The sequence below is a fragment of the Dromiciops gliroides genome, chromosome 4 (genome assembly GCF_019393635.1).
Source record: "Dromiciops gliroides isolate mDroGli1 chromosome 4, mDroGli1.pri, whole genome shotgun sequence".
Lineage (NCBI taxonomy): Eukaryota > Metazoa > Chordata > Mammalia > Microbiotheria > Microbiotheriidae > Dromiciops > Dromiciops gliroides.
The window spans coordinates 460,503,209-460,528,629 of NC_057864.1; the positions used below are offsets into that span (position 1 = coordinate 460,503,209).

General features: G+C 43.9%; 1 protein-coding gene and 1 long non-coding RNA gene across 18 annotated transcripts in view; one reads left to right on the plus strand and one right to left on the minus strand.

The window, feature by feature from the left end:
* NF1 (neurofibromin 1) overlaps positions 1–25,421 on the minus strand; it is a 248,796-nt gene that overhangs the window by 82,029 nt on the left and 141,346 nt on the right. For 15 of the 17 annotated variants that reach the window (XM_044004328.1, XM_044004334.1, XM_044004333.1 and 12 more), the window contains 6 exons: positions 21,368–21,430; positions 16,894–17,052; positions 16,249–16,346; positions 14,254–14,400; positions 11,167–11,313; positions 8,835–8,945 (listed from right to left, as the gene is read on the minus strand). In XM_044004328.1, the coding sequence (XP_043860263.1) occupies positions 8,835–8,945; positions 11,167–11,313; positions 14,254–14,400; positions 16,249–16,346; positions 16,894–17,052; positions 21,368–21,430 (725 nt within the window). The remainder of the gene's footprint in view (positions 1–8,834; positions 8,946–11,166; positions 11,314–14,253; positions 14,401–16,248; positions 16,347–16,893; positions 17,053–21,367; positions 21,431–25,421) is intronic. The other 2 variants (XM_044004337.1, XM_044004331.1) reach the window with 1 other exon arrangement.
* Positions 2,639–3,949, plus strand: LOC122755649. The gene is made up of 2 exons (XR_006356399.1): positions 2,639–2,787; positions 3,544–3,949. It is a non-coding gene; the product is annotated as an uncharacterized LOC122755649 (long non-coding RNA).

Consider the following 25,421-nt stretch of genomic DNA (forward strand, 5'->3'; position numbering starts at 1 on the left):
GTGGCACAATGATAAAGCACCAGCCCTGGATTTAGGAGGATCTGAGTTCAAACCCAGCCTCAAACACTTGATACTTACTATCTGTGTGACCCTGGGCAAGTCACTTAACCCTCATTGCCCCCTCCCCCCAAAGGTCCTTACTTCCCTGCTCAAGGGGCAACCACAAGGTCCTGAAGCCCAGTGGACCACTCTTGGCTTTGGATTGGGGCTTTAAAGAACTGTGACCTTTGCGGGGAAGTGGCAGATCAGCATCTCAGGGAAAAGGACCGCCACACCCTCAGCCCCTAGAAATAAATGGGAAAGAGAGGAGATAGCCCCCTCTACACTTAACATGGAAATTTCAATCAGCCACAGGCAGAAGTTCCTGGCACCTCCTACCTCTGGGTCCTTGGAAGGGCTAAAGCTCTGAGATACAACTTCTGTTCCATTCAAAGCTAAAATTCTCTCTCACTCAGTGATTTCACTAAGAATGGAGAATCCAGGGGCTCTTGTTGCCTCCTTTATCTTTGCATTTGATGCTCATGAGCTACAAGGCTGTACACAATTCTTTGAATTTCTTCAAGCCTCAGTTTCCACATCTGTAAAAAAGTGTACCATCTACCTCACAAGGTTAGTGTGAATAAATCTTTGAAAATATTAAAAGTATCATATAAATGGGAGCTATTCTCATCAAGAAGCAGTGCTTTGAACACTAATGCACTGTTGGTGGAGTTGTGAACTGATCCAAAAAACATTCTAGAGAGCAATTTGGATTATGTCCAAAGGACTATGGGGCTGTGCATACCCTTTGATACCACTACTAGGTCTGTATCCCAAAGAGATCATAAAAAAAGGGGAAAGGACCCACATGGACAAAAATATTTCTAGCAGCTCTCTTTGTGGTGGCAAAGAATTGGAAATGAAGGGGATGCTCATCAACTGGGGAATGGCTGAACAAGTTGTGGTACATGAATGTAATGGAATACTATTGTGCTATAAGAAATGATCAGCAGGCAGATTTCAGAGAAACCTGGAAAGACTTAAGTGGGCTGATGCTGAGTGAAGTGAGCAGAGCCAGGAGAACATTGTACACAGTAACAGCAACACTGTTTGATGATCAACTGTGAAAGACTTAGCTCTTCTCAGCAATACAATGATTCAAGACAATTCCAAAGGACTCATGGTGGAAAATGCTCTCCACATCCAGCAAAAAGAACTAGGGCTTCTGAATGCAGACTGAACCAGACTATTACTATTTTTTTTTTAAGTTTTTCCTTTTTGTTCTGATTCTTCTTTCACAATATGACTAATGCAGAAATATGTTTAATGTGACTGTGCATTTAAACGCTATATCAGATTGCTTTCTGTCTTGGGGAGAGGGGAGGGAAAGGAGAGAGGGAGACAAATGTGGAACTAAAAAATCTTATGAAAACAAATGTCGAAGACTATCTTTACATGTAAAGGGAAAAAAATACCATTAAGATTAAAAAAAACACAACAAAGAAGCAGCAGTGCTTTAGCACTATTTTTTGTCTCCCCCAGGGCCTAACACAATGCTCTGAACATGGGGGTACGTTCTAAAATGTTTACTGAATTGAATTAAGATTGGAAGGCTCTATGTCAAAATGTTTGGGGTTTTTTTAAGTGACAAAGGAAAACAAAAGTCCAAGTGAGAAACATGTACTGACTTGTACCTTAGTTTGAATGTGTTTTAGAAATGTCTTTGTTGTGTTAACACCAGGGCAAGTTTAAAATGCTTGCCAATGTTGGGATGGTGCTTGACAACTCACCAGCTTCCTGGTTTAGGCCATCCCTAAGAAAAAGACAGAAGCCTCCCTCTTCCTCTCCCTATTCCCACTGCTGAGTCAAGTTCCACTTCAAGAATTTAAAAAAAAAAAATTAAACAGTTTCTGGAGAAAAAAAGAATTTATCTAATTGTCCTAATGTGGAAACTTGATGTGGGTCAGTATTTTAGAATAAGGAAATAAGAGAATTGTGTCTTGAATATATATAAATTCATCATAAAAGTAGAGGTACATTAATAAGTCTGAATTCATTTTCTAATAGGTTCTATTAATTAGTTATATTAGAAATTAATTTTGGCTATGTTTAACATGACTGTAATAAATGTATAACCTTTATCAAATTGCTTGCTGGCCTCGGGAGAGGGGAGGGAAGGGAGGGTGGGGGGAAAATTTGAAACTCAAAAAAGTATCTTTACATGTAATTGGAGAAAAAAAAATTAAAATAAAATAAAATTTAGAAATTAATTTTGCCATGAATATTTCCCAACCATGCTTAAATCCTGAAGCACCTATGGTAGAACATTAACCTTCACAAGAAATAGAAATGATATTTTTCCCCTAAAATAATATATAAATTTAATTTTTTTCTCTTAAACTAGTAAAACTGACAATCAAATAAAGGGTGGTCTCCTATTAAGACTCAATATAAGGGTACATTCCTAAGTACTGTTGGACAAATGGGTCTGGAGATGAACAAAGTGACATTCACTAGGTTCTTTTTAATAAATTAGTAGCTTTTTGTAAGACTTAAATTCATCTGGACTCTGTGATCTCTGGCTTCATTTCATCTTTTGACACCTGTTGCTATGGAAAATACTACAGAAGGGAAAAGTAAACAGAGCTTACAACTGGCGGCCTTTCTGTCCAGAAGCAGGTCTCCTGCGTCACCACCTACGAAATGGCATTTAAGCAGCTCGGGAGGAATAAGAAGTCAGAAGCACCCGTGAAGGACACAAAAGACGGCTTGGTTCTAATCGTCAAAAGAAAAGTAAAGTATCAACAGGTAAAGTAACCTTCTCAATCTTTTAGTTTGAACTCTGACCTTAACTAGGCTTTCTCCTCAAAACAGAGATTGAGTTCTGCTTTTGACCGAAAAGGCATTTTTATCATTTTAACAATGCGAGATAAAGTCAATCTGCTTCTTTATTTTTTTTTTTTAAGTGAGGCAATTGGGGCTAAGTGACTTGCTGAGGGTCACACAGATAGTAAGTGTTAAGTGTCTGAGGCCGGACTTGAACTCAGGTCCTCCTGACTCCAGGGCCGGTGCTCTATCCACTGCGCCACCTAGCTGCCCCTGCTTCTTTGTTTTAACCAAAGGCACAACAATCACATTTATTTATCTCTTCTTTTTGCTTGTGCCTGGATAATCAGTCTATTAAAGAATGTCAGGATAAGAATCAAAAGGCTTGGATTCTAGGTCCAACCTTTGCACCTAACAAGGGGCAGGATCTCCCCTGGGCTTTGGTAGCACCTAAAAAACCAGAGGAGGCTGCTGTAAAAAAAGGACCTGGCTCCCTCCTTCTCTCCTTCCTTCCTTCTGTCAACCTTGCTGTGTCCCTTGTCCTCATCCTCACCCCCCTCTTACTCCTCCCCTCCTGAAGTTTATTAAAAAAAGCAAAGTTTGCGGGCCCCTCCTAGCAATAACTGGGGACCGACTGAACAGGCAAAGACAAACAGGAGAGGATTAGGATCCTTGAGGCCTTCTTTGCCTCCTCTTTAAAAATAAGTGTTGGCATCCATTTGCATTATGTCGCAATAGGGAAGAAGATGGTGTCTATGGTGTGGCTGGTCAGCTTACTGCTTGCCCTTGGAGGGGCTCAGGAGCCCAGCAACGATATGACTACAACTACAACTCAAGCGCGTCCCGCGAACCCGACAACCACCTCTCACAAGGGCTTGACAACCGCCCTTCAGAAGGGCTCGGCTTCGCTTCACAGTCAAGTCCAAACCCAGGCAAACAGCAGTCCTGCCCTCAGGGAAATGGACCACCTTCCACTTCTTTTCTTCCTGGCGCCTTTCATGCTGCTTTGGGGGACAGTGAGATAAGCTTCCTGAATTTTGTGCAGTCATTACCATCTACTACAAAATGGGAAGGAAGCTCAGTGGGAAAGTGTTCATCTCTACTGCACCTCAATTACTGAAGAATTACAACCATTATGCTTTCATTAATGTCCTTTTATTATCTTGGGGGTTTCTGGGAGTTAAGTAACTTGGTAGTTTGCACACAGTATTTACCCAATAAATGTTTGGTGAATGGATGGGGAAAATCTCTCCCCCCCCCCCTTTCCTCATGGTTTTCCATTAAAAAACAATCACCAACCAGATGTTGATTCTCTTCAGGTTTATAAAACTGAGCCCAATCTCAAATGGGTACAATAGAAAGAAGGGCAGAAAAAGCAGAAGAAATTAGTGGTGTTACTTCATAACATTTGGAACCACATGCAGGTGTCTGTGTGTCTGTGACACGTACACACCTGTATTTATATCTTGATTACAGCAACCTCAGAAAGAAAAAACTCCCTAAAGGGAGCTCACTGGTCTAGGCAGAAATGCCATCCACAGCTACAAGGAAATTATGGTTTTTGCCCTTGATTTCATGGCATTTTAGAGTTTACAAAACACTTTGCTCTCATTATCTCACGTGACCCTCATGCAGAAAGCCTGTGGGATGGGCACTTATAAAGGGCCAGCGCCATTTTGCAAATGGGAAAATGGCGTCAGGGAGCCTAAGTGATTTGCTTGTGGTGACTGAGCCAATGGTGGAGGGAGGGTTCCAAGGCAGACCACTCCCCACAAAGACCTTCGGATCTGCTATGGATGGGGCCATGGCTGGTACAGCTAGCTCCCTTGTGCCTATCTCTAATAGCAGATGGCTTGTTTTTGCAAAACCAGAACAGAAAACAAACATTAGGAGCCACAGATTCCCTACAAGCAGCACTGCTAGCTTTTCCCTGGATAACTGAAAGCTAAGTTCTATTACACCAATGTGTCTGTAATGGTTAATAGAACTGGATATGGAGTCAAATGAACAGTCACACCTGACCATTTCATGACCAGTGTCCTCAGGAGTAAATAAGGAGGGTTATTCATTCAAGAAAGTGCAAGGCACTGTGCTAAACACTGGGCATGCAAAAAGTGCTGCACACAGGCTGCCCTAAGGATGCCCATGTTCTCTTGTGGTGAATCCTATAACCCTGTGCTTGTGTAAAGCAGAGATCCTATCCCCACGTCTGAGGTGGTGCAGTAGATAGCTCACCAGGCCTGGAGTCAGGAAGACCTGAGTTCAAATCCAGCCTCAGTCACTTCCTAGCTGTGTGACCCTGGGCAAGTCAGTTAACCCTGTTTGCCTCAGTTTCCTTCTCTGTAAAATGAGCTGGAGAAGGAAACAGCAAACCCCTCCAGCATCTTTGCCAAGAAAACCCCAAGTGGGGCCATGGAGAGTTGGACACAACTAAAATGGCTAAACAAACAACAGCAGAGCCTGACACCTCCCTCTGGCACTGATGCTTTGTTAACCCCCTTCTATATTACATTAACTCTATCCACTTCAACAGCACTCGCTCAAATGGCTTTGTACCAACATATAAACCTTCCCCCTTTGGGGGAGAATAAGTCCGTTTAATGAAATTTCAATCATTACCTAACTCTCGAAAAACACAAGATACAATGACAAAATATTCCAAAGTGAAGGCTGCGAAATGGGAATGACCAAGTATGGCTGGAAAAAAAAGGATAGGAGAAGATGCCCCATCTCCACGCCCACCCTGCCGCCACCTGACTCCTCTGCATAGGTGGGAGGTCCACAGGTACAGAACACTGCACGTGTGCTCAGACTCCCTCCGATGAATTGGTTGTGCCGTTTCTCTTCCCCCTCCTCTTCCTATTTTTCTTTCTTTCTTTCTTTGTTTAAATACTTACCATCTGCAGTAGCTCTTTGGTGGGGAGGGGAAGGAATGCTGGTAGAAAGGCTGGTGATGTCGACAAGATGTTGCTTTAACAAAATCCAAGTTAAATTCTGTCTTTCTGTCTCACAGACTCCCCTGTGTGAGACCTCTGTGCTAACTGTGATCAGGCTTGGGAAGCTCTCAGTTTCCTCAGTTAAAAATGAGCAATTTGGACCATGACCCCTTTGAAGGGCCTTTCAGCTCTAAATCTGTGACAATCCTCCCCTGCCCCCACCCAGGAATGATGAGCAAGAAAGGACTTGAGGAAGTGCAGACGGCAGGAAGAGGCCTGGCGAAGAGTAGTTGGAATCGGGATTGACAAAGGTGCCCCATGGTGAGATGACCAGTGCTTTCTTTAAGCAGAGCCTAGATGGCCACACTGTCCTCTCCTTCAAAGAGAAGCCGCACATTGCTTCTTCCTTCCCAGAGCACATCGGATGCCTTTTCCATGGGATGGAGCAACCCTCATTGATACATAGACAGCTTCACATGACAGGAGCAGAGTTTCGACTCCGAGGACCCCAAAGCAGGAGAGTCCACTAAAGGGCACTTAGGGGTTGCAAAAGCAGCCTTCTGTGAGAAAATAATTATTAATCATGGGGTTTTTTTTGGGCCCTCCCATCAAAAGTATAGCTCAGAAACTGGCCCAAAGGTACAATGGGATAGATACCCTGGAGTCTATGCCAGTAAAACCACAGCTATTTGAATGTGCCTTTGCCCGGGGGTGGGGGGAAGGAGGGGTCTGTCTTCACACTAGACCCTGATATCATCCTAGTAGAGCTCATTTTAATATGGACCACCCTCAAGTCATGTCAATCAATGGAACTGAATGCTGCTAATCAATTAAGCTTTGATCGGTGTGTAGCAACACGATACAAATCAAAAGGAGACAAGGCTCCAGGCCAACGCCACCTGGGAGCTCACTTTTAGTCTGGACCTGCGGTCAGTTGGTGATCACTCTCCTCATTAGGTGATGGAGGGCGGGGGGAGAGAGGAGTTTGCATTGGGTTAACTATCATGCGGTCAGTGCTCTTTTCGTATTTAATACACTTTAAGAATAAATGCTTACTGCCAAAATGGGTCCAATAGCCATTAATTTATAAGTAGCGATATTTTAGAAACCCCAGCCTAGTTCCCCCATAATTTAGCTAGAAACATCTGGTCCCACAATAATAATTTGATAAACACTAAAGACCATGTCCACAGGCCACATGGTCCAAGTGTCCCCATGATCTATGCCACCCATTCAGCTCACCTTGGGCAGGCCCAGGTCACTGAAGGAATAGCAGGGAAAGGCTGTTCTCTACAAGGAGGGCAATCTGATTCAGGGCCTGAAAAGTCTAACACTGAAGTACCAGCCCAACCCATCAGGTGGTCATCTTGGCAAGTCCTGATCCAAGGAAATAAAAAGGAGAGAACCGAGAGGAAGTCACAAGACACCTGGCAGATCCTTTGAGAAGATGTAGGCCATGGATGGGGGCAGGAAACCCTGAGAAAGAGGGGAAGTAACAGCTCCTCTTTGAGGTTTATTGATTCCCATGTTTTAGTTCCTGGCCATAGAGGAGTCTGCTTGATGTTAAGAAAAAATTCCTCACCATTGGAGCCATTTAAAACCAGCCAGCCTGCTTTGGCCTACAGGAGGCAGCCCCCACCACGAGGCTCTAAGCCAAGGTTGAATGAACGCTGGTAAAATGGTGTAGAGCCAAGGTTCTTCACCTGTCATCCACAGACCCTTAAACATGCCCTCCCTGGTCAAGAGCCCAGGGGGTTCATGAATTTGGATGGGGAGAGAAAAATCTCTTCCTGATAATGCGCCATTTCCTTCAATGACTTAAGAGCGCCATTGTGAGGGCTGCTGCCAGAGGGGCCTGGCATATGAAAAGGTGCGGAAGCTCCTTCTTAGAGGGCTTCGAGGGCAGCTACAGCTCATGCCAGCCTGCCTCTGACGTCCCTTCCAAAGCAGAGGTCGTGAAAAGCCTAGAAATGTCACGGCAAATGCCCACTGCCCTTGTCCACTCTTCTCCCCAACCCGGAAGGACCACTAAGGTGCCTACTGACATGCTGTGTGAGGGAGATGCTTCTGAGAAGGGAAGCCTTTATAGCCTTGGCCTCCAGACTTGCATGACCCACCAATGAGGCAGGGAAAGATGGGCTTTGTCACCCTCTCCAGCTCTCACATTCAAGCACATGACATCCCAGCCTCCTGCTGCACAATCTGACAGAGGACAATGGCTCTGACAGCAAGTGGGCAGGAGGGCACGAGAGGGATCGGCTCACGGGCTTTCCAAAGGGTAGGGGAAGCAACCTGGACAAACTTCACCCCTTGAGTGGCTGTGATTTGTTCAATAGCCAGAGATGGCAGGTCACTTTCCCCCTAGTTTCATCTGACATCTCTTCACAAGAACCTAGAATAACTGTGCACCCCACAGAGGTTTCTCAGATGCTCTTAGCTGTTCCTTCTCTCACGCGCGCTCGCGCTCTCTCTCTCTCTCGCTCTCTCCTCAAACATTCTGGCCACAATGGGTCTGTCCTTCTCCCCCCCCCCCCCCCCCCCCCCCCCCCCCCCCCCCCGCCCAGGAGTTCAAGATATGTCTTTTATATTGAAAGATCTTTGGAGGGCAGGGCTGCTGTCACTGTGTCCATCCCTGAGGTTCCCAGCAGAGGGCCTCACACATCCAGTAAGCATGGAACAAATGGCATGTTGGGGGGAAGAGGGCAAGTGAGTAATGATCTGGCATCACAAGGGCAGTAAGCAATGCCACATTGGTCTGAGTGAGGCAGGATGAGGCCAAAGAATTCAAACACTGTCACTGGGAAGAAGCAGCTTGGTCATCATCAGACAGTGGTGAATTTCCAACAAACCCAAGACAAAGTCCAGAGCCAAAGAGAAACGTCGGTGGGGATGACTCTCTCTGATCATCTACTAAGCTAAGTGTGGTCTTATCCTAAGCTATTCACATAGGCAGCTAGTGCCATGTCCTCAACAACTCCTGACAAAAGCCATTTCTAATGCCACGTACGCTGAGAGTCTATCTCTAGCTATTGGCAAGTAATTTTACTTTTAATTAAAACCATGGAAAAAGAAACAAAACTGTAGTGGCCTTACCTTCGTGTGACATAATAAAAGACAGGATTTCCGGCCTTGGAAGTGCCTGCTTGATAGAAGATATTTAATGTTTTCAAAGCCTTGAACTCCTCTTTTTCATGTACCTGGTGCCTGAAAATAGGAAGAACAGCTGAGATCATTAATAAGCCAGGCTGGGAGACTCCAGGGCCCTACTTTTCTTTTTTTGGTGAGGCAACTGGGGTTAAGTGACTTGCCTAGGGTCACACAGCTAGCAAGTATCAAGTGTCTGAGGCCAGATTTGAACACAGGTACTCCTGAATCCAGGGCTAGTGCTCTATCAGCTGCACCACCTAGCTGCCCCAGGGCCCTACTTTTCAATCCATTCTTTACCTATGCAGATCTCAGCAGCCAGAAGAAGGAATCTTGATGGGAATGCCAGAGAAGGCCTTCCTGGCCACTTGGTAGAGAAGTTAGTGAGTGCAAATGAGATGACAGGGCATTATGAGCAAACTGAGGAAGAAGGTTTGGAATGGACCTGAGCATCTTTGGGGACAGGAAATAGGTCATATCAAAAGGAGGATGGGGAATTCACCCAGGGTCACCCAGCTAGTAAGTGTCAAGTATCTGAGGCCAGATTTGAACTCAGTTCCTCCTGAATCCAGGGCCGGTGCTTTATCCACTGTGCCACCTCACTGCCCCCCCCCCCCCCCAGATAGAGTGAATTTAACAGAAAAATCCGTTGGGGTCAAAAGTTTTTTTTTTTAAAGTTGTCCTGGAGATCCCTGGGTATGCCAGTCTTTGGACTGGATGTCAAATTCTCAAGTCCATCCTCTGTTTCAGAAAGACAGTCCCCAGAACTCTGCCAGTATGAATACATACATCTCAGATTAAAAGATAGGCTCTCATGGGTAGAATCATATTTGATCAATGGAAATAATTCTTGATGCACCAAGCTTGAGGGATGTTTTTGTTCCTGGTTTAATGCCTTTAAAAAATTGTTTTCAGGGGCAGCTAGGTGGTGCAGTGGATAAAGCACTGGCCCTGGAGTCAGGAGGACCTGAGTTCAAAAGTGGCCTCAGACATTTGACACTTACTAGCTGTGTGACCTTGGGCAAGTCACTTAACCCTCATTGCCCTGCAAAAAAAAAAAAAAAAAAAGAAATAATAATAAAATAAAAAAATAAAAAATTGTTTTCAATACTGCAGAAATACCGAATGCAGCATGTTGGTTGACCATTTCTGAAGTAGAGATGTCAGCTTAAGAGGATTCAGCAAGGCCCAATATTCCAAAGCCTTCCTCTGGAGGACCTGTGTGACAGCTCAAACACCCTCAGGAGGCCCAGGTTCACCAGCCAGGCCCCACAGAAGAGTCGTGTAAAAGGAAGCTAGACAAAGGTTCCATGGAACTTTTCTGACCCCAGAGGCCTTTCTGGGCCGGAAGGACCTGCCAGAGCTTAGGCTTTGCCAGCAGTCTGTTGGAAATACAAGGTGCCCCATGGAACTAAGAAGGCCTGGAGCAGGAAATCCCTCGAAAGGCATCATGGAGGACATCGATCCTGGGAATGCAGGTCCGCCAGCTGTGTTTCAAGAACAAGGCCCAATGGTTTTGGGTACTTTATATACTGAAAAATCAAAAGGAAGTTCTCTGATTCACTCCAGAGATTCTCTGTAGACTTTAGGGAAAAATAATGGCAAAAACGAACCAGAAAGAAAAATCCACATGGCCATCCTGTGGCACGGATAAGGGGAGAGAGAAGGCCCTCAAGCTACTGAAACCCCAGATCCACCGGAAACTGAGGGGGTGCCCATCAACTGGGGAGCGGCTAAACAAACTGTGATCTCTGAATGCAGTGGAAGCCTCGTGGGCTGTAAGAAATGATGACGTGTGTGAACGAAGGCAGAGGGAAAGGGAGCAGAACCAAAATCAGGCCACCGCTGTTAACACAGGGACCAACCAAAACTCCCAGGATGGAGGATGAAGCCTGTGGCCACTTCCCACCTAACAGAGATGGGATACACTAGGATGTAGACTGAAACACAGCTTATTTAGACACGGGTGGGGATTTGTTTTGTTTGAAGATATCTGTTATAACTTTTTTCTCTCCGATATTGGGGTAAGAGGGAAACAAAATTTATTTTTAATTATTTTTTTAAATAAAAGAATAAAAGAATTCACACATTCTCCAAAGCAGCAACTTAAAATAATGACTCATGATGGAATCGGGGACTCTGAAAATAGGCACCTGGTATTAGAAGAAGATAAAGAACGAGGAAGCCTTTCAAAAACCAAGACATTTCTGAGATAGCTTGGACATGCAGATATGCAGCCCAATGAGAGAGGGGAAAGGTATTACACATCTTAACCCCTTACCTCGTCATAAACTCCTCAAACTTAGAACTGGTAAGATTCAGGCTGGACCAGTGTGTGTCGGCCACAGGCTTGTGCTCTGGGGGGCCCAGGTAGGCAAGGAGTGTGGCCATCTTATCGAAAGGTCGCCTTCCAACAGCTTTGTGATCTCTAGAAAGAAGAAGTGACTTAGAGAAAGCTCTACCAGAGAGAGCTCAAGACTTCCCAGTATACCCCCCGCCCCATAACTGTTTGGACACTCTGCCAACGCAGAAAGAACTGGGGAGGAATGCTCCTACAGTCACTAGCATATACTGGCGTCTCCAATCTTTCCGCTGGGCTCTGGTGAACGTGAGCCCAAGAATGATGAAAAAACTGTTGTCAGCACCTCATTATGTGATACAAAGTTTGGATAGAGAGCAACAGATGGTTCAGGGCCTCACCAATTTTTAAAATAGGGGAACACACATACGAGAATTTTAGTTTAGGTGATTTATCCATTTGGAGCTTGTGGGGTGTGGATTAAGATGTTGGTTTAAACTTTATTCCTACCATATTGCTTTCTAGTTTGGGCCTCACAAAATAACCATGTGACTGCACTGAATTACTCCTGGGCCTTGTGATGTTTTAAATCTAACTGTGATGTCTAAAAAATCTAATGAATGGTCACCTTAAATTAGAAGCTTTAGCACCAGTCTTTGGGCATTAAGCATTTATTAAAGCATACCAGGTATTAGAAAAAAGAGAACATGTGGCGTTAAGAAAAGGCCTATCCAGCCTAGAGTTCCAGCCTGGTCTGGTTCTTCCTCAAGGCCTCCGCCAGGAGCCTGCTTCAACCACCAACTGCTCCTCAAACTGAGTGTGGAAGCTTTTTATAGGTCTGGAGCAGAGGCGGTCCTTACACACTGCTTCAAGCTGATTGGTTGGCATCATCCAAATCCACTGTTCACTGGACTGGAAGGTGGTCTCCAGTTGAGTTCAAAGTCCTTAGCTTCTGAGAACAATACTTTCTTAAGGGCTGGCCAGGTGTGGTTACACTCTAATTAACTTGAAGGAGGCTAATCAGCAAAGCCAATCACTCTCACTTAATTCAACCAGTTTAGATTAATCTCCAGGTGGGCCTTTGAGTATCTGCCAAATCCCATTATTTTCTCATAGCCTGATTTACCTAACCTGGTCCAATTATTTTTTAAACAAGTATCCCAAAAATGTTGGTGACTGCTATTTTATAGTACAGTCAGACCTAGTGAGGGAGAGCCACCTCCATAATTCTCCTTGAAATTATGATCTGAATCATGAATCTGCAGCAGGGGGTTCATCCCTTTTTCTGTTGGCAGCAGACTGAGGAAGTCCACAGACCCCTTCTGACAATGATTCTACAGGTATACAACAAGGAAACCTATGATAGTGAGTTTTCCAAAAACTAAAACAAACCTGTCCCCGGGGCATTCTGTGACTAGTTCTAGAAAGCACCCTTTACTTTAGTGGCTTTATTGGCATAACAATAAATAGGCAAAATAAGTGAGGTAACACCATTGCTTTTTAATTTTTTTTTTTTTACAAACAATAAATACCGAAAAATGGGAAAATGACAGAAGCAGCTACTTGAGTCCCAAGAGAAAAATGGTCAGTACAGATTGGGAGGTTACGGACAATTTCCTGGAGAAAATGGAAGCTCTGAATCGAGTTTCAAAGCAGTATCTATCAAATGAAAAGGCCACATCCATATTACACTTCTCACTGTTCCAAGGGATTTTTAGGGGTAAGCTTCACTCGCCATTTTTCAGGGCCATGTGATAACAGACACACAACCCTGTGCACAGCTAATTTTACAAAGTGTCAAGAGGATTTCTTATTCCTAATCCACTGCGGACCCTACCTCAGGACCCATTTCTAGCTGGTAAAACACCTTAATGCTTTCCTGTGCCCTGTTATTTTCTCCCACATAAAAGCTCCCAGTTGTTGACGAAGAGCCCAGTATCATTTCAGTCACTTTCTATTCATCAGATAAACATTCCGTTTCTTATGAAGCTGATAAATCCATTTAAATTTAAAAACAGCAATGCAATTAACCAGCTTTTGAAGATGCTATTAGAGAGTCTAAGGAAGGATGACAGGAAAAACCCCACAAACAACCACAAATAAGCATGGAAAGATTATAGGATCACAATGTGCTTATTCTAAATCTAAACTGTTAGCAATACTTTAAGCTTTTAAAATCTCAATAAGAATAACTCACATTAACATAGAACTTTAAGCTTTGCAAAGAACTTCACTTATATTACTTCATTTGATCTTCAAGACAAACCTGGGAGGTATGTACTATTATTCCCATTTATCAGATGGGGAAACTGAGTTCTGGGAGAAGGCGAGTGACTTGCTTAAGGTCACACAACTAGTGAATGTCTGAGGACAGTACAAATTCAGGTCGCAGCCATTCTGAGTGTAACAACCTATCCACAACCCTAAGCTGCTTGCTACATTAAAGCTAAGACTGGGTCTCTCTAGACATGACTCATCGAGGAGAAAAGAACATGTGGTTAAGTTTGGGGATTTCCTATCCTCAAATAAAGCAAAGTCAGGCAGCTGAGACCTGGAGAGACCAAGCCAGCAGCCCCATGATGGTGCCTGCGTCAACGCTCTCATGTTGGGAGAGGGAAGGGAACAGAAGACAGGGAGGATCTTGTCCTCTACAGGGCAGCTCCAAGGTGTTTCTTGTGGATATTTTACAGGGAGTCTGGTGGGAGGAGCTGTGAGGGGTTGGAGGCACAGGCAACTTTAACAGGACTCAGCAAGTGCTCAGTGAGTGACTGGTGACTAGGGGGAGAACATCACCACCAAGACCACTCCCTCCAGGCTTCTCTGGGTCATAGATTGGGGGATCATGACAAAGAGCACATGTGCAAGACCGGCTGGACTCATCTTCTACCAAATGTCATCTAGTTTCCAAACAAAATAACTTTTGCATCTAAGGGATATTAACATTCTTTCCAAGTCATAGTTCATAACCAAACAAAATATGGACTTTGACACACTGCTCACAACGAGGTAAACACAGCTCTGGATTGCAGAGGGAAAGGCCTCATTAGGACAATGATTTAGATCATCTACCTGTTGCTTGAAAGGTATTGGCCAATTTTCTCTTGGTTGTTCCAGAGCAGACGGTGCAAAGCCAGGACATTGCCATCGCTGATGAAGGAAAGGCTGTGGTTTATGGCATCACTTACAGGGGAATCAGATGCAATATCAAGGAAAAATCTGCCAAAATACAAATATTGGTAAGATTTTTAAAATCCAGCAAACAAATGTTCATTACACACTTGCATTAAATTTCGATTATACTATGCTCACCAACTAAAGAGAGCTATGGCATCATACCATAAAGCACTACACTGAGTGGGGAAGGAGGGAGAGAGAGAGAGAGAGAAGGCTACAGTTCCAATTCCTTATTATCAGGCTCCCAGCTTCACAAATGTACCTTTCAAAAGCCAATGGTCAGGGGCAGCTAGGTGGTGCAGCGGATAAAGCACTAGCCCTGGAGTCCGGAGGACCTGAGTTCAAATCCAGCCTCAGACACTTAACACTTACTAGCTGTGTGACCCTGGGCAAGTCACTTAACCCCAACTGCCTCACCAAAAACAAAACAAACAAACAAGAAAAAAAAGCCAATGGTCAGAGTAAGCAGAGGAGACATTTTGGTTCATAATAAGACTTTAGCATAGGTAAGTATCTTCACCAAAAGGAGAAGTGAGCTACATAATTTTGGGTCTTTAAAAAAGGCCAACTCATCAACTGGGGAATGGTTGAGCAAGTTGTGGTCTATGACTGTGATAGAAAGCTATTGGCTATAAGAAATGAAGAGTAGGACGGTTTCAGAAAAACCTGGGAAGACCTACATGAACTGATGCAAAGTGAAGTGAGCAGAACCAGGAGAACACTGTACACAGTAAAAGAAATGTTGTAACATGATCAATTTTGAATAGTTAATTGGATCAAAATAATGATCCAAGACAATTTCAAAGGACCAATGATGAAAAATGACATCTACCTCCAGAGAGAGAACTGATAAATTGGAATGTAGATTGAAGCATACTTAAAAAGTATTTTTTAAAAATATCTTTTGCGTGACCTCATATGTAAAATTTATACAAAATTGCATGTCTTCTCTCTCTCTCTCTTTTTTTTGGTGGGTTAATGAGGGCTAAGTGACTTGCCCAGGGTCACATAGCTAGTAAGTGTCAAGTATCTGAGGCCGGATTTGAACTCAGGTCCTCCTGAATCCAGAGCCAGTACTTTATGCATTGTGCCACCTAGCTGCCCCAGTGTCTTCTCAAGAAGGAAGGAGGGGTGAGAGGGAGGGATGAAATCTGGAATTCAAATTTTTTCAAAATTAATGTTAAGATTATTTTTTACACGTAATTGGAAAACAAACAAATAAATAAAAATATATTGGGAGAAAAAAGGCCCAATGTTTGTCCCCCCCCCCCAACCTCCAAAGTGTAATTAGTAAATTACAAATGTCAATATTCAGTTCAGATTTTCAGTGTCCTAACATGGAATGCATTGTAAAATAATAAAGACTGATTCCATCCCTGCCTTCCTCACAATGAAGAACAAAATAGCTGTGCATCTGCAGCCCCCCAAACTACCCCCCCACACACACACACACAGAAGAAGAATGCAAAGTCTAGGCAAGAGCTCCTCTCAGGACAGGTATGAGACCCTAGAGGTAAACAAGGGAGATGGTGGTTTGGGCTAGGGCTATGATTTCAGTGGTCCAGGTGTCTCCCAGAAGGACATTTCCTCTGTGAATGCAGCCCAGCCCCTCTTCTCCAACTGAGGGTCTTGGAGAGGGACCTGGGTCACCAAGAGGTCAAGGGACTTGCCCAGAGTCACACAACCAGGGTGTGTCAGAGATGGGATTCAAACCCAAGTCCCCCTGACTGGGAACCTTCGCCCTATGCACTGTACCATGCTTTCTCATCTCAAAAGAGGGAGGGAGGAAGGAATGAATGACTGAATGTAAACATGCACACAAATGTGGCGAAATTTCCCTAAGAGCACAGAGGAGGACACAGACAATTAGAAAGCGGCTCAGCTGCTTACCTCCGAGCTACATCGAAGTTGCTTTTCACAAAATCGTTAAAAGGCCTCATATACTCTTCTTTTGTGAAGAGGACGTGATTGGCGATGCTCTGAAGGATCTAAACAAAAAGAGTTCACCAGACAATGCAGACCACTTCAAAACTATGCATTTCCTTTAACAAGATTTCTCATTAAATTTATTTCTTTTTCATAGGATCAGAGATTTTGGTTGATTTCTTCTAACTCATTAGATGTTCTAGGTCTACAGAATGTTTTCTTCACATGGGTGACTGTCAGATAGCACGGTGTGTATAACACAAGCCTCTTTCGAGGTAAAATCCCCGTTAAGTCTACCTGTGTTTTCATTCACTAGTTGCCCACTCGAATCATCAGACAAAAAGCATTTTGTGCAGAGCAAAGTGCTTAAGACAGGGTTTCACAATGACAAGCCCCCTTAGATGTCAGGCTATAAAAGGGCTGTCATACATGATCAAATATGTGATAAATGGAAGGAAAACAATAGAAATCTAAATAATAAGTTTTCAATATTCACAAGACAATCCTGAAAATAAAAACCTCACAGACTAGTGAGGGAGCTAAGAAAAGGTTTTCCCATTGGACAGGTTGACAAAATTAAGACCGCCTAACATCAACGTAATTCATCACCTTTGACATCAGCTTCAATCCCCTTTCAATTCTAGGGAGCGGCTTTCTCTCTAAAATCCCTGCCTCGTAGGGAGAGACAACGGCAGGGTTGATGAATCTCAGGAACATGGCACTCCCCACGGCGCCAATGCTGTTCTGAGGGAATCTCTGGCTAACAACCTAAAACCAAAGAAGTCAGAGTGATTAGTGCACGGCTTAACTTCCGGGAAGATGAAGGGGCTCAAGGGAACCACCACTCCCCAGGCTCTCATCCCTCCAAATGCCTATTCACACAACCAGCCTGTGAAATCCTTTCCAGGACAGGAAGCAGCATTCACATTCAGGTCTTGACTTGCACAAATAAGATGGGGGGGGGGGGGGGGGGGGGGGGCGCGAAAACATCACTGACATGAATTAAGCAGAAGAGTCCTGAAAAGGGATCTTAATTTCAAAGCCATCAAGCATGCAATTTCACTGCAAGTGGGATAGAGCCCCTCTAAGCTGGATCATAAAGGAAATCAAATAATACAGACAACCTGTGGAATGCAGAAGCCAGATTCTCAACTTCATGCTCCTGAAGTAAGTCCTGGCTATGTCATTAAGCATTCTCAAGTAGCCTATGGCCCCTCTTTCCAGCTCACTATCTTTAGTCATTGGCTCACCTTGCATAAAGTCAAGAGGCAACTGTACTGTGTGAAGCCAGGTCCTTCTCTTACCTAGAACGCTTTACAACACCAGGGTGGGAGGGGTGGGGGCGTAGGGGTGTTTTTATTTAAACCAGGGAGGGGGAATTCTTGGGGACCTAAAAGAAAAAAGGCCCCACCAACGGGGAAAAGAAGGCAAATAGCTAGCTTACTTTAGAGTGCCATACCTCATTTTAAAATGGATTTTTTTTCCCCTATCTACTTCTCTTTAAACTTTATTCCCTCAAAATGCAATCTAGGAAAAGGAAAAACCTCTTAAATGGCCATCTTAAATAGTTACAAAACTATCTCTTGCTAAAAAGTTCCTTATCCAACGACATGTCAGGGAACACCTTCTGCGTGGTTTTGCTTCCCCTGATATGGCTCATCCTGTCTGTGGCGACTGTTCCCAGCTGGGCAGGGAGGCTGTTCTTCGGAGCAGAGGGCACAAAGGCAGCAGCCCTGGTACCAAGGGGCGAGGATGAGTTTCCACTTATATAGCAGAAGTGGATGAGAAAAGTGGCTTTGCTGGAGAGAATGATGTTGGACAAACGTGCTTTTAGTAAGAGACCTCTCTTGTATGTGGGAGAGTAAGGGCTGCTTTTCCCAGAGGCTTTGCATGGCGAGACCCCTACTCTTGTGCTCCTAAGACTCAGACTTGCTAGATTTCGGTTCAAAAGAGGGTTTTCTCCCATCGATGTTATACTTCAAACTAAATTCATTTAAAGCTTCAGTTGTGGAAAGTCAGCTCCCTGAGGACAAGAGTTGTCACACTATTCTAACTGTAGTGCCAGGGCAGAGCAGTCAGCAGGCATTTGGTAACTGTTTATTGATTGACTGGTTTCAACTTCCTTTCTGAATGATCTACTACCTGCCTGAGATATAATGAAAGAATTCCCTCGTTTGTTGTCACTGTTAATAAAATGAAGGCTTGTGAGAACAGAAGTAGCAGGCATGGCAAGGATTTTCTAATAAATTTCCAAAGCAGCTCAGCTTCCAATTCCTGGAACATGATAGAGGTATTCATTAGAGATTTCTCACCTAAACTTATGAGTAAAATTCTCCACTACTTCTCCATTTCTTGAATGAAAACTGAAAATGCACCCTTGCCATTCAGTCCCCAGCATCATTTCCTCCACTCAGTTCAAAAGCCACTAATAGTCTAACGGGAACAGCCATGCAGGCTATGAAGCCTGCTAAAATCTCAACTGGGAGATTGTTCTAGGATAGCATCATGCATCCATTCACTGAGAGTATCAGCAATTCATCTCTGAAACCAAGGAAATGGCAAGAATTCACACCACCAATAATTTCTTTGTATAAGAAATTCTATAAAAGAGCCCCTTTAGAAAAGCGTCATTTCTATCTCCTCTATCAACAGGAACGTGGCACAAATATTCAAGAAAAACAAAAGCAGTAGAATTTTTTTTTAAATGAAAGAAAACTTGAATCCACAGAAATTAAGCATAAAATTTCCTCTGCGTATACAAGCAACTTTTTGATTCCACATTAGCCAAAATCCAATAGTTCCTTTATTTCATATATGAATTATAACCATCAATTTAAACACAGTCAAAAAACAGCTCCAGGAATAGAACTACCAATACACATGAGTGCCTAGCCATGTAACGGCTGTACTCAGAGTTAATGTTCAAAAGAAACAATGCTCAAAATACATTTTCATCCCAATAAAGTATAACACTTCCAGGGTCCAGGGTCCAGGGTTGAGAACACCCTTCTTCCAGAGGCCTGAAGAGACCTCTTCCCCCCACTTCGTGTGCCTCTTTTCAAGTGGCAATTTCATTTAAGCAACCAAAAAGCTCCCAGACTATCACTTGGCATGCAGTGATGCCACCTTCTTGCCTTAATCTGCAATGTTCCTCTGACCCACCTTGGGGCTCCCCCTGGACGTTCCCACTTACTTTTGTTACGATTCCATGCTGCCCCATAGCACCTGTACTGGTGTAGAAAAGGCATTCCAACATTTCATGTTATCCACAAGCTTTTAAAATGTCATTCATAAAAGCACCTCAGGAATGGCAGGAATGTTTCAGAGAAGAGTTGAGCAAATTCAGTTAAAAGAAAAAAAAAACCCACAATAAAGATAGACAAGAGGGCTAAGAAACATGCTCTAGAGAGACGGGGGCTGGGGCAGGTTTTAATTGGGGTGCCTCTGTGGAGCAGAGGCGTCAGTCAGCACCATGCCAAGCAAAAGACTTAGGATACATCGGTAACTTCAGCATCACGGCAAGGCATAGGAAGTTAGACTCATTTGTGCTGAGGAATAAAGGCTGGAGTATTAGAAAGAAATGTTTCATTGAGATGGAGAGATGCAGCATGTTCTAATTGCTATTAGCAGGTTTCATTAGTATCGCAAAGCCAAGAAGAAACTCTTGAGTGGGGCATGCTTGATAATGTCGTCATTCTATGAACCACAGTTTTAGTCCTCAACATTTAAAAAGGAAGTTAATTCTATAGATAGCTACTATATCCTAAGGCATTTTATTTTTTAAACTAACTATGTAAAAGTTGTGGAATCATTTTCCACAAGTTCACGTGGGTTATAAGCAAGTTTATAGGACCCAGCCAGGACACCCAATATATATTAGTAACTTTTTCTTATTTTTAAATGTTTGTCACATTCATAACAAGACTCTAAAATGTGTATGTGGCCAGATTCAAACTCAGGAAGATGAGTTCCTGACTCCTGGCCTGGCACTCTATCCACTGTGCCACCTAACTGCTCCATAAAATGAAATATTTCTCTAGAAATGACTTGTTTTCCTTTAAAGAATAGGGCTGTCAAACTGTAATTTTAAAATTGATTTTTTAAAAAGTAAATAATACCTTTACAGAGTCAGGAAGACCTTAGTTCAAATGTGGACTCAGACACCAGCTGGGTGACCTTGGTCATTTAAACTGTCTCCCTTAGTTCCCTCATCTGTAAAATGTGGGTAATAATAGCACCTCCTTCCCACGGTGTTGTGAGGAACATATGAGGTTATAATTGTAAAGTGCTTAGTCTAGTGCCTGGCACATACTAAGTGCTATATAAACATTAGCTATTCTTATCATTATTGTTAATTTTGGCAAAATAAGCCAGAAACATTCTTTTGTGAACTGAATAGACAAAAGAAAAATGGGAAGAGGTTGGGGGTTCAATAAAACTGAGCAACAAATTGGGTAAGCATTTAGAAAGGGAAGCTTACCCTTCCCAATATATCCCTTACAACTAAGCTTCCATTTATTTTTTATTTATTTATTTATTTATTTATTTTTTGCAGAGCAGTTGGGGTTAAGTGACTTGCCCAGGGTCACACAGCTAGTGAATGGTAAGTGTCTGAGGCTAGATTTGAACTCAGGTCCTCCTGAATCCAGGGCCGATGCTCTATCCACTGTGCCACCTAGCTGCCCTAAGCTTCCATTTATAAGGGGGAAAAAAACCCACTCACACTAACTGCTGTAAACCAAGAAACAAAAATAAAAACAGATTGAGCATTTCCTAAGGCCTTGAAATTAAGTTTCTTTTGCATTCATTTACCATTAAAAAACGATGGTAAAATTGGACCAGGAATAGTGAATGTAAAGAAAAAACCCCAAATGCCTTTGAGTTAAATCAAACCAAAGGCATGCAAAGAATGTTGAAATATAACTTAATTCCAGGGTTAATTGAAATGAAAGCTCTTTGTGCCAGAATTAGTAGAATGATTTTAAGGTGAGAATTCATTAGGCTGAGGTGAAGATGTTCAAACAGCAAAGAGGTTTGGTTTTGCTTTGAAAGAAATGGCTAATAAAAAGGGCTCCAGACTTACTGATTTTTTGTTTTCCTTTTTTTCTTTTACGGTAGCTTTATTCAGTAGAGAGTGGCAAGTTGCCTACAGAACAGAGATGAGCACAAACAAGTCACAGCACCAACTACAAACAGCAACAAAAACAATGTTGACTTGTACAGAAAATTACACAATCAATGTAACACAAATGGAACGGAAAATGGGATATCAACTCAAGTTTGATGATAAAATCGAACCCTGGATTTCAATTTTACTATGTTTTTGTTTTTGTTTTTGTTTTCAGTTAAAGCCCTAAAGAGAAGGCAATGCAAATGTTGGGTTTAATCACTTCTACTATTTCTGGTTAGAATACAAGCATCCTTTGGTCAATGGGCCTCCATTCCCAAAGCCAATCACAGAACACGCTGGGTTTAGAGCTTGTTCTCCTTTCTGTGGCCAAAGTCAACACGGCTAGAAAACCTCTACTTTCCATTCAAAATGAGTGAACATCAAATCGTTGCAAGAAATCTTCAATTCAGGCATTCAGTTCTCCCAGAAAGCTTTGAAAAAGGCATTCCTGGGAAGCTACAGGTATTCAGAGAGACAGACACACCAAGAAGAAACAAAATGGCCCTCATTGGCTCTGACTTCTGTATCATAACCACCTTACAATCTAAGGCACCAAGGGCTTTGATCTCTACTCCCCACCACCTACACTGAGACTATAATGCAAAGAGACACAATGGGAGGGAGGGTGTGTGTGTGTGTGTGTGTGTGTGTGTTCGCTGACACACAGGCACACACACAGAACCCTGGTGTGACCATGCTGACCTTAATACAGTCTTAAAAAGCTTCTTCTTGCCAACCCAAGATCTAAAAAGAATTCTATGCCTGGGAAGCCTCAAAATATTCTGGGGACTGCCCAAGCAGCTCATTCATGAAGTGACAGGCATGTTCCTTAGGGAATAAACCAACTTGCTTTCCCTACCAGTCAAACAAGTTTAAAAAGGCACCAAGAACTCCAGTCAGAGCTAAAAGGAGCAAGGGAATAAAAGAAAATACCCAAAAAACCAAGCAAACAAGCAGTAGCAGCAGCAGCAGCAAGCAAGGAAAAGGATATTTAAAGAGGGCTCGAGTCTGAGCTCCCCACCAGCTGCTCATCCTGATGCCACACCCTGGGCCCTTAAAAGCTATGGCAAGGTCTGTGCTGTTGAAAAGGCTCAAGGGATAGTCCAGCAAAAGGTGGCATCTGTTTTTTCCAGTCTAGTCCAGTGTGCCGCCTCTTTAGACCCTCTGCATGGGCCGAAGGCGTCCTTAAAGACGTGAGACAGGAACAGGTTTTCACAAATAACAGACGACAGCAGGCACGGCCTTACAGCCAGAAAACTGACAAAAAGACAGACTGTGGGATCCCCTGGGCCTTTTAGTCTGAGGTTCAGAGGCCTCCCTCCAACTAGGTGTCCAGGTTAAAATCAGAGAAGCTCTCTCTAAGAGAGCAACAAGAGGGGCAGCTAGGTGGTGCAGTGGATAGAGCACCGGCCCTGGAGTCAGGAGTACCTGAGTTCAAATCCGGCCTCAGACATTTGACACTTACTAGCAATGTGACCCTGGGCAAGTCACTTAACCCCCAATTGCCTCACCAAAAAAAAAAAAAAGAGAGAGAGAGAGCAACAAGACAGAGAACTCAGTTCAACTCCCTCAAGTGAGGCATAAAACAGAGAGGCAGACACTTGCCATGAAGGAACAAGTGAGATGAGGGAGACCTGAGTTCAAATCCAGCCTCAGACACCTTTCTACCCTCAGGTTTCACTTGTGTAAACTGGGACTAAAAACACCTAGGGTTGTTTCTGGCAGCCCAATGAGATGCCACATTTAAAGCCCTTGGAAAATGTCCTAACTGGATGCTAGCTGCTGCAAGCCTGATGATTGCTACCACTGCCTAAGGCCTTTTGCCATGTGACCAAGGATGACCCAAGCAGAGAGGGGGAGATCTTCCAGCCACAAGCAGCCACACGGGACAAACCAGGTGGTCCAAGCAGGCCTGTGGTCAGGCTATGATACGGACAGCCTACTGAGCTGGTCCATCAGGACATGGATGTTGGAAAGACACTGCAGATGAATCGTGAATTGGGCCAAGAATGAAAGACGGAACAGAATGCTTGGGGTTGCATGTGGTATGCTGCCTACTCCTTTTCATGATTCCAAGCTTCTCTCTGAGAAAAGGTGTATCTTATTGTCACCAGGTTTTCTCCTGGTGAGGCTTTATGACTGCAAAGAATTAACTGCCACGTGCTCGAGAATGAAAGTTACCCCAAAGCAATAGGAAGATGTATGATGGATGCCAGAGTGTTCCAAGACCTTCCCAACAGAGAACACAGAGGAAAACCAGTGGGAAAGATGGCAAGAGGACATCCTACTGGAAAAGCAGGAGGGCCAGTTGTGAGTAAGAGGAGAACTGGCTGAGGGCTCAAGAGAGCCACTGACATCCAGCCAAGTCACAGAATCTAGAGGAGGGTCCACAGTGCACTGGGTGGAGCCGCCATGGACAATTTAGGGGAGGGCGGAGACTGGGAGATGAATAGTGACCCACACCTTTGGAGTCCAAGACTCCCACTGATGAGATCCCAGAGAGGCTAATGAAATCATGCACACTGACAGGGCGTGCTCTCTGGTTGGAAAAGCACGAGATGAATCATTCAGCAGGAGACCTCTAAATATCGATCTCTTTCCACTGCAGCTAAGGACTGTAATGTATGAATGTGATTCACCACCAATGCCCTGAACAGAAAGAAGAATTCTTTCCCCTGAGACAGGAAGGGCATCTTCACTTCCCTTTAAAATCCTGTGCACCTCAAAAGGAAGGTTTCTTTTGGAAAAGGCACCAAACCACAGTGCCTCAAGACCTGGCAATGGTCTTATGCCTGATCATGGACCCAATGCTTCAACTCAGCCCTTTCCTTGATGGGTGCCCTTCCTTTGGGTGCTAAACCAATGAGGCATCCCCCAAAGCAGTATAGATCAAAGAAGAGGATTCATTCCAGGACACAGAGGAAGAGACTAGGTGCAGAAAGGCTGAATCCAAGCAGAGAAGGTTTGTGAGCCGGGCCTCCTCATTCCTGTTCCAGGAGTCAGTTATCATCAGATCAGTTACAATTGGGTCACCCCAAAGGAAGCTCCCAAACTACCATTTGATGCAGCCCTTTCACGGCTGTCGACACAAAAAACCCAGAGTGGGACAAGTCAAGTCACGGCAGTCAAGTCCAGCCCAGGAGAAGATGCTGTCCTCTGTGGTTCGGCAGAACCAGCCTGACTCCCCAATGGCTTCCTTAGGATTTTTTTTTCTTTGCAAGTGCAGAGAATCCATCCTTAAGTAAAAAGCACTTATCTCAACGACTGCTTAATCTACTGGGTATATTTTGAGGAAATTCTTTTTACAGAGATGCCACATTTTAAAATAGCACGTGGAGGCCAAAACGCAAGCCCCACATGCTTTGAAGCCTGAAACAGCTGTTGGATTGGGGGAGTCTCACGCATGTAGCTAAGCAACTGAAGAGCAGCACCAAAGACCAGGGCTGGCGCCTTTCTCGGAGGAAGATGAGACAGGAGCACATGCACAAGAAGCACCAACCCCCACACGCCCCAAATATGCTAGAACCTGAGTACGTCCGGGGAAGGACAAAAGGTCTCTGGGGCCCTATTGGGATACCATTGATCCACTCCATGAGTAGTTTATAAACATGCCTCTGGCAAGGTCACTGAGGGCACAGAACCGACCCAAGCCAGGACCTCTCTTTACTGTCTGACCCTAGAAGGACCTGACAATGAGGGCTCATGGATCAAACTATTCTACAGAGAACAGGAAAAGGAAATAAGAGACTGGGAAACCTACCACCAACTTACTGTCAGGGTAACACAAAAATCCCCCCCAGGAAACAAACCACCTCCAGTCTGCTTTAACCCAAGACAAAAGCAAACCTGGGAATGGAGTCAGATTGGGGGATACTGTCTCACATTTGAACAAGTACAAAGACATTTTCAAATGCAGTTCGGAGTCCCTATTCAGATGTCATTGGCACCCTGACACCCTAGGGGTCCT